This window comes from Mastomys coucha, unplaced genomic scaffold, assembly GCF_008632895.1.
Source record: "Mastomys coucha isolate ucsf_1 unplaced genomic scaffold, UCSF_Mcou_1 pScaffold23, whole genome shotgun sequence".
Lineage (NCBI taxonomy): Eukaryota > Metazoa > Chordata > Mammalia > Rodentia > Muridae > Mastomys > Mastomys coucha.
Genome location: NW_022196906.1, coordinates 9,235,669 through 9,254,988, shown reverse-complemented (window position 1 = coordinate 9,254,988; position 19,320 = coordinate 9,235,669). Strand labels below are relative to the sequence as shown.

At 47.0% G+C, this 19,320-nt stretch overlaps 1 protein-coding gene across 2 annotated transcripts in view; it reads right to left on the bottom strand.

Moving 5' to 3' along the window:
• Vstm5 (V-set and transmembrane domain containing 5) overlaps nucleotides 1–10,895 on the bottom strand; it is an 18,944-nt gene extending 8,049 nt beyond the window's left edge. The window contains exon 1 of one of the 2 annotated variants that reach the window (XM_031344959.1): nucleotides 10,583–10,895. In XM_031344959.1, the coding sequence (XP_031200819.1) occupies nucleotides 10,583–10,670 (88 nt within the window). In that variant the 5' untranslated portion in view covers nucleotides 10,671–10,895. The remainder of the gene's footprint in view (nucleotides 1–10,582) is intronic. The other variant, XM_031344958.1, reaches the window with a different exon arrangement.
• Between the last annotated feature and the right edge of the window lie 8,425 nt (nucleotides 10,896–19,320).

Here is a 19,320-nt window from a genome sequence, read left to right as displayed (position 1 = left end):
CTGTGTGAGGTCTATCCCTCTATCATCAGTGGATCAGTCTAGCTATCCATTCCCTTGCTGTGTGAGGTCTATCCCTCTATCATCAATGGATCAATCTAGCTATCTATTCCCTTGCTGTGTGAGGTCTATCCCTCTATCATCAGTGGATCAGTCTAGCTATCCATTCCCTTGCTGTGTGAGGTGGGGTTCTGCTACGTGGCCCTGGCTGGCCTGGATTTGCTTTCTACCCCTCCCTGGTTTGAACTTGCAGTGACCCCTTCCCTCACCCTCTAAGTGCTAGGAGTACAGGTTTGTACAACCATGCAAGCTTTTACATTAAATCATTTAGAATTATTGATTTTATTTTATTTTTGTGGGACAGTTCTATATTGTGCAGGCTGGCCTCAAACCCTCCATTCTTCTGCATGGGATTTATTGACCTGTGCTACTACACCCTGCTTTTTCTTTTCTTTTCTACTTTGTCTTAACCAAAAGGCTGAGAAACCTGACTTTTTTTTTTAAATGAGAATCAACAACATGCCCACACAGCCAGTCACTGGGGGAGGTGGGGGTCTCCCTGCAGCTCTGCCCAGTTTGTGACCTTATCCACCTTCTCTTTATCTGCATTTCCTGTGCCTCTGACCTCAGATATGAGCAGTGACTGCTGTAAAATTAGAGAGAGCTGGTGACACATTTGCTCTCTGACGAGGTCTCTGTGTTTGTTGAGGTCATGGACAGACAAGTATGCTGGGCGACCACCAGCCTATCGATAGCCTTGGGGATTCTCATTTTGAACATTCTAGTGCCCAGCAATTCACCCAAACACTCTGGACAGAGATAGGCTTTGGTGCAGGGTACCAGGCTGCCCCTTCTAGGGCCTGACACTGTGCCTGTTGGAGCTCGTGGGCTCTGAAGATGGACAAATGGGTGCATGCAGGTCCTGCTCGCTGAACTGTTGACAATTTGAGGAGACCAAAAATGACATGGGTTTAAGGAGCAGCTAAAATACTCATGTCCTGGCCAGTTTCTGCCACCCAGGCAAGGCTAGAATTTAGAAGACACCTTTGGATGAAAGCAACCAAATACTGACTGGCCATTCTAGCTGCCAAGAATCATACTAATAGCTGACATGCTCACACAGTTTAAGGGGTACCCCGTCCTCTTATGGGTGCTCATCGGTATCTGGTTAGTAAGAAACTAAAGTTCAGTTCACCCTTCAGGAGTCCCCACCATGTTGCTGACTCATGGTCTTGTAATTCACCCAAACACTCTGGACAGAGATAGGCTTTGGTGCAGGGTACCAGGCTGCCCCTTCAACAAAGCTCAAAATTTGTATCCCAATAAGAAAAATTACTCTAAAATAGCAAACCTTCACTGCCTATGAATAGCATCTGTGGGCCCCAGACCCATATCACAGTTCAAGGAAACCAAAGGTGAGAAGTTCAATGGCTTCTCACCTTTATCCGTTATCAGGCTGGCGAAGATAAAGAACTTTGATAACATTAAGTTGTCAGGGTGTGTACAGAAGTTATACTGAGTATTACTGTTGATAGTAGATAGGTGGGAGCCTGCTTGGAAGGCCTATCCCAGCTTCTCCCAAGGCTCCTTTCCATCACCACACCTCTCAGCCTGTATGTCCTTACTGTGTGACTACTGAACATCCCTCTCCTGTAGTTTAGCCTGCTTGCTCTATGTTGCACCCCAAAAAGCCTGAAGTACACTGGCACATGGATAGGACTTACTGAGCAGTGGCCTTCCCTTAATGGGTTAGGCAGCTGGCCTGCAGGTGTAGACTGCAGGACTAGGCCAAGCTGGAATAAAAATGGATCTCAGGTCCCCATGGCTGAACATCAAGGACCCAATTTGCCTCCCTTTCTGTGACTAAAATAAGCAATGAGACCTGTATGAATACAAGCACGCAGCCCCTGCTCCAAAGAACCCAGAACCTTGCTTTCTTGCAGATGGCAGCCATACATGGAGACAAGCCCAGGGAATCCCATCAGGAAATAAAGGCCTTTAGAGGAGATGAGTCAGCAGAGGTAGGTTCCAGTACCAACCTATTCTTTGTTACCTTTGTGACTTTGGCCAAGTTATGGCTAATTCAAAGACTAGGCCTCTATTCCTCAACTGTAATGGTGATCGATGTAATGGCTATAGTCACTTCATAGGCCTGGTGTGTTAGGAGGAATCAAAGCAAAGCTGCAATTGCCAAACCCAGGACTCTATGCTCCAAGAAGTAAAGTGTAAGTAGTAGGCAGGGGTGCAGGAAGTCCTGCCTACAAGGATGCCAATAGGAAGACACTGTGCTATGCACCTCAGACTGTGGCAAATATACCAGGAAGAATCTCCACTCCACACCCCCATCATTGAGTTAGGGTTTCATTATGCTGCCCCAGTTGGCCTGGAACTCACCACCATGTCCAGCAAAATCCCCACAGTTTTTAAAACAAAGAAAGCAGGCAAACTTCTGCTCCTGACCCTGACAAGGACACTCCTCAGTCTTACGGAAGAGGTCAGCTCTGTGTCCTCTTCTGCCAGGGCATGCCTTACTCACAGGAACAGGAACAGGGACGGGAATGAAGGAGTCTGCCAGCTGGAGCAAAGGGAGGAGGCAAGGGGGGGGGGAATGCCAGCTGTGGAAGACAGGGGTTACACACAGTGCAGAAGACCCCAGTAGAAGATCTAGCTTGGCATGACTGCAGCCATCTTAGTTGCAATCCCATTCTGTCCATCAGTTCACACTGGCACATGTTTGAAGCTGTTACAGGATATTTGATCACATTGAAAACTGAGATTGTGTTATTTATTGAGAAAACCTGTCTCTAGTTGGGGTGTGGCTCAGCCCTTAGTACACACCTTTAATCTCAAACAATGAAGGTAAAGTTAGTTTGCAGAAGGAAGCACCCTTGTTTGAAGTGACATCTAACTGAAGGGCAGACAAAATGATGAATCAGAGGAAGATTTGACAGAATAGGATATGCCCAACTCTCATGAGAAGAGAGAGGAAAGGGAAGCTACTTAAGAGAGCAGTGCAGAGAGAAAGAACAGAAAAGGAAGCAGGTTTTGTTCGCAATTCCACTAGGCTCCTCCCAGGGACCTGGCAATGGCTTATACCACCACCTGCCAACACCACCAGGTATGAGCTGTATATAAAAGGATTGCCTGGGCTGGAGAGATGGCTCAGAGGTTAAGAGCACTGTCTGCTCTTCCAGGGTTCCTGAGTTCAATTCCCAGCAACCACATGGTGGCTCATAGTCATCTGTAATGAGAACTGGTGCCCTCATCTGGCCTGCAGGCATATATGCAGACAGAACACTGTGTACATAATAAATAAATCTTAAAAAAAAAAAAGAAAAAGAAAAAGAAAGAAGAAAAGGATTGCTCACCACCCCAGCTTGTTCTCTCTCTCTCTCTCTCTCTCTCTCTCTCTCTCTCTCTCTCTCTCTCTCTCTTTCTCTCTCTCTCTGTTTCTCGGTTCTGCACATTATCTTTCTCTTTCTCTCCTCCTCTGCGCTCCCCCACCTTCTCTACCCTCATGGCTCTACTCCCATCTGTTTGCCTCTACCCCTTCTCCAGGTCCTTATGCCTCTCCTTTCCCCCAACAAATACCCTTTATATTAGATCTGTTGTATAACATAAGTACTCAGAAGCATACATTGGTATAGGTCTGCCAGGAGTCCCCTTGCACCATTATATCTCATAACAGTTTTACTGGGACAGTTGTACAGAGACAGGTTGCAGACAGAAAACAAGCTATACACAAGTGAAGACAGAACCAGCCAGACAATGAGAAGGAGCCAGAAGATTAGAACAAATTGCCAGAGTTAGTTTGAGACCAAGCAGAACAATTCAGGAGAAGTTGAGAGAAGCCAGATTGAATCAGTCAGCTTGGAGAGGAGAACAGAGAGAACAGAGCCAGAACACCTGAGTTGAATCAGCCAGCCAGAGATCAGGAAGAACTAGAAAGGGTGAGCTTATTCAGTAGCAAGTCTCAGAGGCTGAAAACATTCTAGGCTTAGATTAGATTAAAGGGAGGCTAAAAGCTTCCAGGACTAAGCCTAAATTAGCAGACAGGGGCAGTAACTCGGAGATGACAATTAGAGCAGGTGAATAAAAGATACTTTTACAGGAAACCCTTCAGAAGGAATAAAGCTATGCAGACAGCCAAGTACATCAGTCTGCTCCTGATACCTAGGTTATTTCTTGACTGACATTTCAGTTCCATAGTTTGCTTCTCTTCTTTTTTTGAGAAAGCCCATATGTTCTGATTTGCCTTTGGCCCATTCCTGCTTTTTGGAGACAGGCTCTCAAGTGGCCCAAGTTGTCCTTGAACTCCCTACATAGCTTTGAAATCCTTATCCTTCTGTCCTTTAAATCGCTATGTGACCTTGAACTCTGTACCTTCCTGCCTCTACCTCTGTACTGCAGAGATTATAGTCATATACCACCATGCCTGCTTTATACTGAGCTAGAGGTTGTACCTGTCGTCATAAGCAAGTGTCATCATAACCAAGGATTTTGTATTTGGGGGCAGGCACTCTAGCAACTCTTCCTCTCTAGTCTGTCTTTGTCAGGTTAGCCCATAAGCCCCTATATCCCATCTGTGGGCTCACAGGTCCCACTATCTTGTAGGAGCCTTCACTGTTCTGTGCTTTTAGTTTGGTCTCTAGGCACCTTCCCTCTTTGGCAGCTAGTTCTTGAATACTACATTTTGCTGAGGTATCCAGCTGTTTGGCTGATGCACCCTAGTGGGGAGACTCTAAAAATCCTTTCAGCACTCTCAGCTGCTACCTCCACATTGGGAATTAGGAGCCTGGCAGTCAGTGAGTCAAAGAAAGCCACCTTGTGGGGAAGAGAACTGGACCCGCAGGGACAATTAATTCCACGGCACAGGGCCTTCTTTGCCTTCCATTCAGGGCTGCTCTGATCCTCTCCACCACACTCATATGGCATGGGTGTTAAGTTCATCCTCTGGTGGATTAAAAAAAGTAGGTTCCTAGACTCCATCAGAAGCAGTCTGAAGATGTGGAGCAGTAGTGACCACAGACCTGGCAAGGGTCGGTGGGAGTTACAGGCTACACTGGAAAAGCTTTCCAGGACGTGCACCCTACCCAGAGTTCCACCCTTCTTATCTGCCTGTTAAAGTTTAAATGGTGTCTCCCCCCACCCCCAGAGATATGGTGGCATCCTAGCCTGTCTTAGTATGTGATCTTCAGAGACTGTGCATTTACAGAGACCATCAAGTCAAAATGGGATCATCTGAGTAGGTTCAATTGGCCTAGGTACAATTGACCTGCTGTCTTTTTAAAAAGAGAGATTTAGATCCAGAGAGACATCATCTTGTGCAGGTGGGTGGAGGCAGAGATACTGGTGCACAAGCCAGGGAACACCAGAGATTGCCAGCACCAACAGAAGCCCGGAGAGGCCTGGAGCAGAGTTCTCTACAACCCACCCACACCTCAGCTTTAAGTCCCATTCAGAATGACTTTCGAAGTGGTCCAGCTGTGGAAGGTGGGAAGGAGGCCAGATGGATCGCCTCTCTGGCTTTTGCCTCAGGAGTCCTGAGGTATTTAGTTTCCCAAGTGCAAATCGCCTTAGTTCTGGAAGGTCTCAAAGCTGGTTCCAACTTTCTTTTCCACCTCTGTCTCCCATGATTCCTCTTGACTCTCAACTCTAGTCACCCAAACTACAGACTGGTCCCCAGAGGGCCCTATCTTCTTAACTCAGCTCAGCTTGCCACTCCCTGGTCTCAGGGCCATTTTCTCTCTTCAAGGACTGTCTTAAGTGTGGCCTGTTCTGCTTGCCAGGCCAGTTCACAGGGGCTGCTGAACTGAATTGAACTTTAACCCTATTATATCAGACGTAGTTGCCTTACAGATCGGGCCACACCTGCTCAGCCTTTTTCTAGGCGCAGGTGTGGGGCGTTGACAGGAAATGTCTGCTGTAGCCTTGCAGACCATCCCCTGTCCTCTGCCATGTGGGAATCAAAGGCAACCCAGCCACATGCACATACTATGGTGCCCATGGAGGTCAGAAGAGACCATTAGGTTTCCATAGAGCTGGAGTTACAGGTGATGATTATGAGCCACCGTGTGAGTGCCGGCGATCTAACCTCTGTAAGAACAGCCAGCACTGCTTACCATCATGAGTCTGTCATTCTAGTTCCCCAAAAGGGTTGTTTGTTCATTTGTTTGTTTGTGTACCTGTCGTCATAAGCAAGTTGCAGGGGAAGCACTGAGTCCCCTTCTTCACTGTCTTGGCCCTGGGAACTCAGATCCTCAGAGACTTCTCTCTGCCATCTAGGGATTCTTCACAGAAGGGCTTCTCTGGGTCAGCAAGCATGAGCTACCCCCTGTGGCATCTCTTCAGTGGGCAGAAAGACCAGCATGCATTCTCAACTGGCTGGCCATGAGGACAAGACATGCTTTGTACCTATTGCTCCCTGTCTGATCCTTTTTGTAATTTCTGTGTCCCCTGTGTCCAGAGAGCTGACTGATATCTAGCAGGCTAGGAAATCAGTAAAGAGAAAATAATTTTGATGCTCTGAACTTAACAATTCTTTCTCCCTACTCTGTTTTAGCTATCTATGTAAACACAGGTGCATACCATGTAATGATGGACTACACATATGTTTATGACATGAGAGCATATCCTCTGGTGACATAAGGGACCCCTTGGTTCCTGTGAGCACCCTGTAAGACGTTCTCATCACACTGAGCTCAGCTGATAATGCAAGTCTCAGGCTGTATCCCCATCTTAATAGTATGGCTAGACTTTCCCTCATCTTCTACTTCCCAGGAGAAAAGCCCAGCTCAGGTCATCTGTGGTCTTGATGAGGGAGGTCTCTCATGTTGGCCTTCAGACTGTCACCATCTTGCTATCCCAACATAACAGAGAGAAGGTAGCTTTTCATTTTTTCTAAGTTTGTGGACATACATCCAATCTATATCTTGCATTCCATGTCTCCCAAACTTGTATCCATTCTACATAGAAACCACACATATTTTATCTCAGTAGCCTTGAAAGTGTGGATCCATCCTGGAAGGAACTCTAGAGTTAACCCTGAAGTCTTAGTTAAAAGTCCTCTAAGGCAGATGGGGGAGATAGATGCCAGGGATAAGTCATCCTGAAGCAAGGCTCGTTCTGGCTGTGCACAGGGAACTACGGACAGGGACATTATCATTTCATTGGAAAGAAACTGGAGGGAGGCCGGGGGCAAGGATGGGTCCCAAGCTCTTCAAGACACGCTGTTAAGATGAGATTCTTCTGTTGGATGATTTGCATTTTGACACACTAAGGTGACCCCGACATTCTTCCAGATGGCCTGTGTCTGCTGTTGGAGCAGTTGACATTGAAACGATGTCCTCTTCTCTCTCCTTTGAACCAAGACAGCCATGACAATCTCTTAATCAGTGCTGGCTACTTTCCTATTTGGAAGAACATGTCTACAGTTGCATAACTCCATGAGTTAGTCAAGTAGGACCACATTCTTCCTTCATTTTTTCCTGGCCCCGTCAGTTCAGATTGGCAGTGTTTCTGTTGGGGTGGCCGATTGGTCACACTCATCCAATGGAAGAATGTCCCTGTCTAGGGTGGTCACATCGCTATATTTTGGGAGATGTCACTTCCGTAGTATTATTAGCGCTGTTCACCACATCCTTGCCACACTCTTTTCCTAATATACCTTTACTATTATTATTTTACACTGCAGGCAGGTTACAGCCAAATCTTTAAGATCTGGCTTTTTTGTTTGTTTAGTTATTTGACTTTTTTTTTTTTTTTTTTTTTTTTTTTTTTTTTTTTTTTTTTTTGAGACATGGTCTTACTATGTAGTCTTAGTTGGCCTAGAGCTCATGATGGAGACTAGGCTGGCTGCCTGCATGCTGGGATCGGGTGCACCACCACATGCAGCTCAATTCATCATTTCCTCTTGCATTTGCTATGAGCAGCCAGAAGTGACAAAGCCCCTTCTCCAACACTTTGCTTAGAAATCTCCTCAGCTAAATAAGCCACCGCCTCACTATCGACTTCTACCTTCCTCAGAACACTAAAGCACAAAGGCCACTCAGCCTGGATCTTCGCCACTTTACAGGAATGCTCTCTGTACTGTCCAAGAACACTCCTTATTTCTCTGTAAGATCTCACCCGAACCTCCCTTCCAATCCATGTTTCTAGTATACTGAAAACTTCTCCAGCCTCCACCCAGTCACTGGCTCTACAACGCCATCTACAGCCTTACATGCTTATGACCCTAGCTCCACACTGCCAGTACAAGTTCTCTAGCATGGGCTGCTGGGAGAGTCTGTGGACTGGATGACTAAAGCGCTGGGTGTTTATTTTCCCCTCTCAGTCTTGGAGGACAGGAAGTGCAAGATCCAAGGTATTTAATACAGACCCCTCCCCCCAATCCATCTACAGTCATACTATATTTTAATTTAAAAATATTTTTATATTTACTTATTGACTTGTGTGCATACCATGTGTGGGGGTCATGGAATAAGCTTACAGGAGCCAGTCCTCTCTCCTCTCCTTGTGGGTCCCAGTACCTTTACCTGCTGAGCGTTCTTACTGGTAAGAGATTTATAGTTTAGCGAACACTCTCTTCCTGGCTTACTAAACTGCTCACTGTGTCCTCACCAGCAGAAGAAGAGTTCCGACTTCTCTTTGATAAGGACGCTAGTCTCGCTACAGTGGGGAATAACACCACATCAGAGGTTTCAACCAATGCATTTGAGCGGTATATTTAGTCCCTAACACCACCATTGAAGAGCAAAATCTTCCAAATACAGGAATTTTGTGTTTGGGGACATATTGTAACACAGGCTTTTTTGGAAAGAAAGCTTCTTGCTCTCATGCTCTTCCTTCTTTTACATTTATGGTTTCTTGTTCCCAGTGCTAGGTGCCAAGCACAGGGCTTTGCTCATGCTAGAAAAGAGCTGTCATTGAGCTAGACCCCAGCCCTGGACTGAAGCTTGTGGCAGAAGCTGAGGAGGCAGAGGATTCAGGGAACTGGTGAGAAGAGGAGAGGCTCTCCCCTCATTGCTGGGGTTAGCCTCCAGCACAGGCCCATCCAGGCAGGTTCACACCCACTCAGCATTTGAGAAGAGCTGCTTCTGGTTGGAAAGGGGCAAACACTCGGGGCTCATCAGAAGGGACAGCGCTGACCTTCCTGAAGCTTACAGCCAAGCAGGGGACAGTCACCAGGTGACACAAACTTCCACCGGCTCCTCAGGCTTACATGTCTGAGACATCCTGTATTCCCTCTGTCACACCGTCATGGTGGCTCCCGTCCAACTGCTAGGACTGGCTAAGTGTGGTTTCCTTTGCATGGAGTCCTCTGGCTTCCCAAATCTGTGTTCTAAGTGTTCCCAGATGGCAGCACCTACCCCCTCCAAAGGCCACTTCAAAGGAAAAACTGTTAACCACAGTCTCCCTGGTACCTACTGTGGCCTGCTTCCTCCGGGGAGAAGACAGGCTCAGGATATTACCCCCTGAACATCACGGACAGAGAGATGTACCAAGAGCAAGAATGGTGACAAGACACTTGTGCTTGGGGCTTGGAGAGCAACGGGAAAGGTCACTGCCAAGAGTCCTACCTGATGGACTAACAAGGGGCTAAGTCCAGCCCTCCCCACCCCCGCCCCTGCAGAAGCCACAGCCCCCGTCTCAGCCCACCCTTACTGAGTCTTGCAAGTGCAAGGCTGGTCTCCAGGAAAAGACCTAGAAGCTGTTTGAGCCTTGGCTTCACCACACACTAGGTAGTAGTCATCACTTCATCCAGCCGGTGCTGTGCCTCAGTGTCCTTCCTGTGCCTCCGCTGCAGCACTTGTAGAACACAGAAGAGGCTCTCGTTTTATATGAGCTAAATGGTTAGGAAGCTTGTAGAGCCCAAGAACTGGTGAACAAAGGAGCTTGATGAAGGCCAGCTTTCCCCACCAGCCCTCCTAACTCCAATCATCCCTCTCTGGTCTTCTCTAAACTTACACTGACTGATTCGTAAGATGAGAATGGTAATAATGTTAGCCCTTGAACAAGAATAAAACTGCACTATAATCTTTCGTGTCTATAGATGATGATCAATGTGTGCTACATTCCGACTCACCATTCCAGGGCTCCTATTGCTGCCTCACGGGGCACCTTCTCTGGTCTCATGCTCCAGTGAACCCCAGGACCTCTTTTCCTGAGCCCGAGGCTACCTGGAAGTCTGCTGCATGTTAAGGGAGATCCATAGGACCCAGGAAACCCAAAGAGGGTCTACCACCAGAGGGTGGTGGGGAGCGCCCTGGGGTTTGCAGTCTGGTTATTTCCAGAAAGAAAATAAAAATTGCTGCCCAGGAGGCCAGGGCCCCGGCAGGGAGCGAGTTATCTCCAGGACGGCTTCCTGCTTTGATAGCAAGCAGCAGCCACAGCGGCCCAGAGCACTGAGGGAGCCTTGGCTCGGCCTAGAACTCTCCGGCAGCACCCCGCCAGCCTGGAGGCGTTGAAATGACCCTAGCCTGCATCACCGTGGACTCCCGACAGCACAGGGGTTGCTCCTTCCAGAGATGTTGTTCCCACCCGCCATGTCGCTCCCACCTGAGAGGTCTCCCAGTTAGGCACTTACTCTGCAGACAGCGGGCGGAAGCCACCCAGAAAGCGAGGAGCCCCAGCGGGATGCCTTGGGTCCTCCCCCCGCACCGTGGTGGCCTCATGAGCGAGCCGCGGGCTGTACTGACCCCGCATGGGCCTCGGGGAGATGGCTGGTCCAATGTTAGCCCTCAGCAGCGCCCCGCAGCGCAGCGCGCCAGCCTAGCCTCCCAAGCCTTGGCTCGGCGGCTCTGCTCGCAGCTCAGCACGTCTCAGCTCCTGCAGCTGCTCTGCCAGAGGCAGATGAGCAGGTTGTACTCTGGTTCAACCAGTTCCCAGGAGAGAGAGAAGAAAGGAGGAAGGGAAGAGGGAGGGAGGAGTGAGAGAAGGAAGGACTATGAATATGGAAAGATATGGGATAATGGGAAGGCACGCACTCAGAGGTACTAATGGCAAATAATGAGCCATTTCCTGAGGGTCACACCCACTGTATCAATTCAAAGTTCAGCGCAGGGAGGTGACTAGGAGGGAGGGCTAGTGCTAGCTGCTGCCCAAGGGCCCAAAGAGACAATTTGAGGGCTTCATGGGCAAGAGGGAGGCTTTTAGGAAAGCCAAGTGACAGCCTGGAGTGTGAGGAGCGAGGGGAGACAGATAGGGAGACTCAGGCTGACTTTGGTGGAGTAGATGGACAGTCATACTCCATCCATTCATCCATCCATCCATCCATCCATCCACCCACCCACCCATCCATCCATCCACCCACCCACCTGGCCAGTTACTCAGCCAGGAAAGGGCTCTGAAAGTTGTTTTCTGTCTGGGACCTGGCTCAGGTGGGCATTCTACCATAAGACAGTGTTGGAATGATGCCTGAGCTACACTAGAGATACCATCACAGTGATTTGTAGAGCCCCTAGAGGTGGCCCTCCTGGAATCCCAGCATTCTGAAAGCCTCAGGAGTGACTAGGTACTTTAGGAATCCTAGCAGGGGGTGGGGCCTGGAAACAATGATCAACTGCTATAAATGCTGTTAAATGAAGAACCGGGATGCCCTAAGGCTCAGAGCAGCTGGACTCAGGGGGATGTGGTGATGTGTAAAGAAAGTCTGGGAAACTAAAATTGGCCCAAGCTAGTTGTGGCATTATAGTTTACTTTGTCGGAACTAGATTTTCTTACCTCCCTTGTAGCTAGGGAAGAGCAGTCTGAACAAGCAGCAGCGATACTTAAAAGGGAAGTCCACGGCGCCAGCGGCTCTGGAAAAGATTTTGCTTTCCTGGAGAAAAGGATGGAAAGGGCGGTGGCTGCCTGCTATGTAGCTGCTTCCTTCTAAAATTTAGACACTCTTTCCTGAAAGGAGGTGTAGGCTCACAAAGCACAAGCAACTTAAAGGATTCAGGCCACGAGGGCACGAGGGCACTTACGGAACTCTTGGATTATGCAATAGGTAACAATTGCCAGGGGAGAGGAGACTCTTCCATGGAGCTGCAAACAAGTTGTACAGGGAGCCCCAATGATGTGCTGGGATGGGAGTCTCTGTAATACAGCCACTTGGATCAACCATGTTCCTGACCCTTGCTAATGTAACCTTAATACACTCATTGTTCTGTGCTGGATAGAAGGAGTCTTTCCAGGAAAAGCTACACAGCTCTCCTCCTGCCTCAGAGACGTTCCTTCTCCCTAGATTTGCGGCTCTTGACATACTTCCTGACGTTTCAAATGAGGACAAATCTCTCTAGGTAAGGATGGGGGAACAGAAAGACAGGAAGTGCCAGAAGACAACGATGTGTAGTGTGCTCTCACAGGAGACCATGGGATGTAGCACACCCATGCAGATTCCGAACTGCAAGCTTGCTTTCTCCTTTTTGTTTAGTCCAGGATTCTCACCCATGGGATGGTGCCCCTCAAAGTTAAGGTAGGCCTTCCTACCCCAATTAACTAGATTTAGATAATTTTTCACAGGTGTGCCAAATGACTTCTTTACCAGGTGATTCTAGAACCATTAAGTTGGTCATTTTAACCATCACACACATGTTCTGGTGAGAGCAACAGTGGTCTACCCTGGGAACTGCAGTCAGGAAGGGATGTAACCAGCTAACTACTCAGTGTCCTCTTTACTGGCTATCATTGGCTCATGGGTGAAAAGATGAGACCATTGGGGACTTCCCTGGGAGTGGCATATGGCTATTGCTGCTATTGCTAAAGCAGAGGACATGAACTTACAGGTATTACTAAAAGACCCAGGGAGTCTTTCTCTCGGGACCCTCGCCCAAAGACCACCAAGAGTCCAAAATTCATTGCAACAGCAAGAGGATTTATTCTGTCTGGTGCACCGGGGTTCAGCTGTCTTAGGGAAGGAGCGGAACCTCTGGTGACTGTTACAGCGAGTGTTTAAGCTTGGAAATCGCAAGCAAGTGCGGGGGGGGGGGGGGGGTTCCCAGGAAATTCCAGTATACAGCTATACAAACATATCCTATACATTGATCGATTGTTCAGCTATCTTTGGCAATGTCCACTCTTTGTGGTTGGCCATTTCCTCGGGATACTGAGCCTTTAGGAATGGTCCCAGGGTCCCTGGGTCAGTTTCTCATGACCCTGGTGCAGCCCCTGGGGTCAATTTCTCATGACCTTGGTGCAGCCCCTGGGATCAGTTTGCATTTTCCATGGTCTGACATGCCTGTCACATGAGAGGTCCTGGACTCAGAATGAAACCAAGTCAGGCACGGTGACTTAAGAAGCTGAGGAAGAAAGAACACAAGTTTAAGGCTAGCCTGGGCTACATAGCCAGGCCCTCTTTCAAAAATAATAACTAAATAAAAATATTTTAAAAGTCAAAAGAATGAAGCTAAGCTGAGACAAACTGGGCTGGGACCCAGGGAGAGAAACAGATACAGTATGTGCTCTGGGGTTTGAACTCTCTGCTCGAGCTGGATTTCTGTGACATAAAGCTAATGTTGGTTGGTAGACAGGACATTACAGTTAGGGGGAATACATTCAAGATATCTATTTACTGCATAGCACAGAAACGATAATTAATGATGAAATGGGTTGAGTGAACACGGAGTGGAAGGAGGCTTGAAAATAATGACCATGTGACCTGTGTTACTTTAGTCAGCTACATTTAACCAGCACACTCTGTACACATACTTTAAAATACTAGATCATGCACAATAACTACTATCTGTCAATTTAAAATAAAATAAAGTGTGTGTGTGTGTGTGTGTGTGTGTGTGTGTAAGCCAAAAGTCAAGGGCAAGAGCTTCTGTGGTTTTTCCCCACATTATCATTATTATTATTTTTTTTGAGACAAGGTTTCTCACTGAACTGAGAGCTCACTGATTTGCTATCCCAGATAGCAGAAAGGTCCTCATAATCCTCCTGTCTCTCTATCTCTGGTGCTGGGATTACTGATGTGTACTGCCATGACTAGTTCTCTCTCTCTCTCTCTCTCTCTCTCTCTCTCTCTCTCTCTCTCTCTCTCTCTCTCTCTCTTTCCTTTTAATGTGGGTGCTGGGGATCTGAACCCAGGCCTTCCTGCTAGCAAGGCAAGCATTTTACTGACTGTGACCGAGGCTTCCCAATTTAAAATCCAAATTAGCATCCAAAGTGCTCTCCTTGGAGCTGTGGCTTGAATGTTCCTTCTTCACCCGGTGCTGCTTTGTTGGAGGCTCTGGAACCTTTAGAATGGAGCCTAAAGGAGGTCAGGAGGGTCAGACATTGGGAAGATACCAATTCCAGTCCCTTGTCTTATGTTCCCTGGTGTGCTGTGATTTGAGCAGCACCCTCCACACAGGATCACTGGCATGAATGGAGCTGCCCTGCCCTGCCTTACCCTCTGGGACAAACTGGAGCCTTCTGAAACTATAAGCCTAAATAAATCCTGGTCCACCAAGTTGTTTCTGTCAGATACTTATATCTTACAGGATATAAGATTAATGAATATGCATACAGTCAACAATTTCATAGCCAAAGAGTCAATTGCCTTCTATTTTCAGTCTTATCCACATTTGGATAAAGAGAGGGGCTGGATGGGATGCAGGAGTAGACCTCTTGCCCAGTATCTTGAAGTGCTGAGTTTGATCTCAAGCAGAGGAAATAAAGCACACTGAAATGTTAGAACCATTTTTTTAATTGAGAATCTCCTGACTGAAATAAGGGGTCTTCTAAAATGTTTCTGATTCCCATATCCTTTGCATTTACTGGTTAGTTCATCAAACATTTACCTAGCATGCCCTGTAGCTGGAAGTATTGGCACTCCAAAGATGAATGACTCATGGATCTAAGTCCCAAGGGCTTCACACACTAATGGAGATTCAATGGCCCAAATTAAGAAAGGCCTCTAGGCCCATGATCCCTTTTCTGTGGAGCCCAAGATTAAAGGAAAATATGTGTTTTGCTCACTGCCATTAACCTGGCAGCTGATATGTGGTAGGCACATAATGACTGTTTGTCAAGTGAATGTATGAACCAGGAAGTCTGAAGCATGAGAAACACAAGTTAGAAGGAAGAATCTCTTGAGATAAAAAAGCTGGTAGAAAGATGCAATAGCGCTCTGAAATTCTGCTCTGACTGGCCACCTAACTCTCTGGTGGCGTGGACCTCTATGCATCCAGCAACTGATAGAGAAAGGCACCACGGTCCAGGCCCCGCCCCAGTCAGATGTCCTGGGAAAGGGGTTGCATGAATTACTTGCCTTGTTGCTGAGACAAAACATTGATAAGACAACTTAAGGAAGAAGGGGTCAATTCTCGTTCACAGTTCAAGGACTTCATTCTACCACTGTCAGAACATGACCCAAGAATGGAATCCTGTGAGGAGATTTCTGAGTGCTTGTGAGAAAACTCCAAGAAACCAAGAGTCTCGTGACCTCAGTATCTTAAAACACAGAATTGTTCTTGGAATGTGCTTTTGTGCCCCTCCGAGGCGGAGCAGGTAGGAGTGAGTTTTCATCAGATTGTTATTTGTTTATATGCCTCTATTGAGAAACATGTTTCTGCCACTCGAAGCTTGCCCTTGTGACTGTATAAACCGTCTGATGTTCTGAATAAAGTTGGCTATGGCATGAGACTTTAGTCCACCCCATTTATGGGCTCCACTCTACCAAGTCCTTCCCACTGCCTCTGGTCCCTGGTGGCAGGGGAAGGCGTGTCAGCAGGAGCAGGGGCGCTGAGGTCACATTATATCCAAGGTCAGGAAGCAGACAATGAGCAGCAAGTATGCCATGCATTAAAAACTCAAAGCCCACCGGGCGGTGGTGGTGCACGCCTTTAATCCCAGCACTTGGGAGGCAGAGGCAGGCGGATCTCTGAATTAGAGGCTAGCCTGGTCTACAGAGTGAGTTCCAAGACAGCTAGGGCTACAAAGAGAAACCCTGTCTCGAAAAACCATAACAAAACAAAACAAAACAAACCCCTCAAAGCCGCCCCCTAGCAACCCATTTCCTCAGCAGCTGCCCCACCCCTTAAAGGGCCCACACCTTCCAGAGCAGCACTACCAGCTCTGCTCCAACATATGAGTGGACATTTCAAACTGTGTACATACAAGTAACAAAAAAGACTCTGCTGATATTTATATTTATCTTATATTGTATTTATAAGTGTTTGTACATACAGATACATACATACATACATGCATACATGTGTAACAATAATAATCAAAGGGAAAAGATGTCGACTTTTCATGGGGATATCATGAAAAGAGTTGGAGGAGGGTAACAGGGGGACTGGGGGAAGTTAGAAAGGGGAAAAGTGTTATAATACTGTTACAATTAAAAGCATATTAAAAAGTAATAAAGATTAACCTAGAAAAAGGTGTGAGTACTGAGCACTGTGTCTGAGAGGTCAAGGGTCACGGAGCATGAAGTGCTGGCTGTTTCTTCATAACCTTTAGCATACACTGTGGGCCTCGGGCACTGGTAACTCTTCTTCCCAGTCAGGAAAAACAACCGGCTTTATTTTCTCAAAACCTTTGGGACCCTTTTCCACCTTTAAGAGAATGAAGTATGTTGTTCCTACCATGGTTCCTCTGTGACAGCTGCTTTTCTGAGGACAGTCTGGATTTAAATATGTTTTTCTCCAAATATGTGTTACTCCAAAAAACACTTGAGTTTGTGTGACCCTACATCTGGGTATTCTGCAAAACTTGTCACCAGGTCTGGAGACCTGTGGATGCTTCTTTTGTTTCTTTGGAAAATATTCTTGTTTTCTCTCTCTCTCTCTCTCTCTCTCTCTCTCTCTCTCTCTCTCTCTCTTCTTCCCTCCCTCCCTCTGTTCATCTGTCTGTCTGTCTTATTCTTTTTTGAGACAGGGTCTCTCTACATAGCCTTGGCTATCCTAGAACTCATTATGTAGAACAGGCCAGTCTTGAATTCAGAGATCTGCCTACCTCTGCCTCCCAAGTGCTGGCTTTAAAGTCACAACCCACCACACCCTGCCACTTGTTACTTGGTGTATGATGTAATGTTCCGGTGACAGGTGAATGGCTGAACTAGGAGGCCAATGTGTTCAATGCTACAATACAGAACAGCCATATGACCTTCTATTAGGTCTGGTTCCTCTAATCTAGTTTTCTCTGTGCCATCTGGGCCCATATGAGTCCTTAAGATGAACTGGTTTATGGTGTCCATACCACGTTGAGACGTCATGGAGGCCAGCCTTACTGAGAAGAAAAACTATGAGGTTTAGCGTTCCCTTTTTGAGCTCTGATGGTCCAAAGTGCCTAAACTACCCCGACTGTTTCCAGTCTCTGTCGTGAGGAGGGGTTGCTGATGTACGCAAGCCTTATTTAGTTCCCTGAGTAGCCTGAGGGTACCTAAGAAATATCCATATTGGACTGTGTTTGAAGCATCCCTGAGTTAGAATCAGCTTTATGACTTGCGCTAATGTCTCCCCCTTTGTAAATCTGGGCTACTCAGTCTTTGACATGAGTGTTCTCAGTCCACAGGGCTGTAGTGAAATCTAAGTCAATCACTAAGAGTGGAATTTCAGTGCTGCCCAAGGTCGCCTACCTGTGACAATCCAACATTAATCCAACTCGAGGAAGCCCCACTGTCTAATGTCCCACTGTTCTTATTTCCATCCAAGCAACTGTGACTACCCATAAGCAACCCTCAAAATGGAGTCTTCTCACATTCCTTAAGAAAAAGGGGGGAGGTTATTTGACTTTTGCTTGCAATCTCAGCAGGCCCCTCCTGCACTTCTCTGCCAACTGCAGGCAATTCTCATGATTGTGGGTGATGGCTAGAGTCTATAATGTGTGGGTCACAGAAAAGGGACTCCATCTATACCCCAATTGGGATTCCATTATTCATTGTGATGGCTATCTTTGGTTGTCAATTTGACTACATATGGAATTAATTAAAACTCAAAAATGGAGGACACAATTGTATAGAATTTTTGCTTAATTTGGAGTAGGAAGATCCATTTCGAATCTGTTCTGTAAGGTGGGAAAGCACACCTTTAATCTAGATCATTTGAGCTGGGAAAATTCACCCCTAATCTGGGCCACATGGTCTGCTGGAAGCCTAAATAACTTACCCAGTGTCTGAGGTTAGGACATTTTAACTAGCCTATATCCAACCAACCAAAGATACAAATGTCTGTCAGAGAATCAGTGTTGGAGCAGGTGCCAAACCTCAGGGATGGGCTAGTGTTTCTTAAAACACTCTACTAAAAAAAAAAAAAAAAAAAGGCCAGCACAGAGAAAAGACTGGGGCTAGAGAGATGGCTCAGCAGTTACAGAGGATGGAGTTTCATTCTTAGCACCCACACTGGGCAGCTCTTACAGAGATCTCAGTTCAGTTTCCAGCATCCATAGTGGGCAGTGCACAATTTCCTGGAACTCCAGGGAATGTGCTGCCATCTTTTGGCCACTGCCGGCATTACAAACATGTGGTACCCAAACAGACACACATATACACTTAAAAAAAGACAAGACATGCAAGAAATGTGCGCGTCTTTCAATAACAGGGAAATGATCCAGAAAACTGGAGTACACTTTCACAATGACCTTCAATAGCCACTAAAGGAGGAAATGCACACAAATGATAAAAGAAAAAAAGAGACATGTATAAGAAACATATAAAGTTGGTGAAGGAGTGGGAATGGGCACAGGATAGAGGAGAGGGCCAGTGAGAATGGAAAGGGGGAAATAGTGATAGAGCAAGAGATGAAGAAAGGAGAGAGGCTATGCTCTCCACGCATTAGGCAACCTCAGTGTGGCCAGGACCAGGGGCAGATGCTTTCAACAGCAGCCTTGTCTGTGTTCCTGGCAAACTGACACTGAGAGCATCCTTCACTAACATGAGAGGCTCCAGCCAGCCTTAATGGGCCCTAGGCTTCGGGGATGAAAGGGAACTGGGCAGCTGCCATGTTGGTGGGTGAATGTCAGGTGATGCTCATATAAATGGCCTCTCCCTAGACTAAGCCAGGGTCTGAGCCAGTCCAAGGAGGTCTGCTGAGTGGATCAATCATGGGAAGTAACCAGTCCCAGGCTTTCTCCCCCACTGCTCTGTACAACCCAACTAGCAGCCCCACTCTGTAATGGTAGGAGGGAAGCAGCCTGTGGCAGTGCTGTTATATCCTTTGCATTTTCTTCGCTGGCATCAGACATTGAGCCTTGCCTGCAGGAACCATTTCTCTTCCCAAAGCTCACAGTGTGGTTAGGTAGTGACAGTCAAGTATGCTACTCATAAGACTAAAGTGTGCCCTTAAAGAGATAAATATTGCATCTCCTTCAGACATCAGGAATTCAGTAAAGATTAACTGGATGGATGGATAGAAT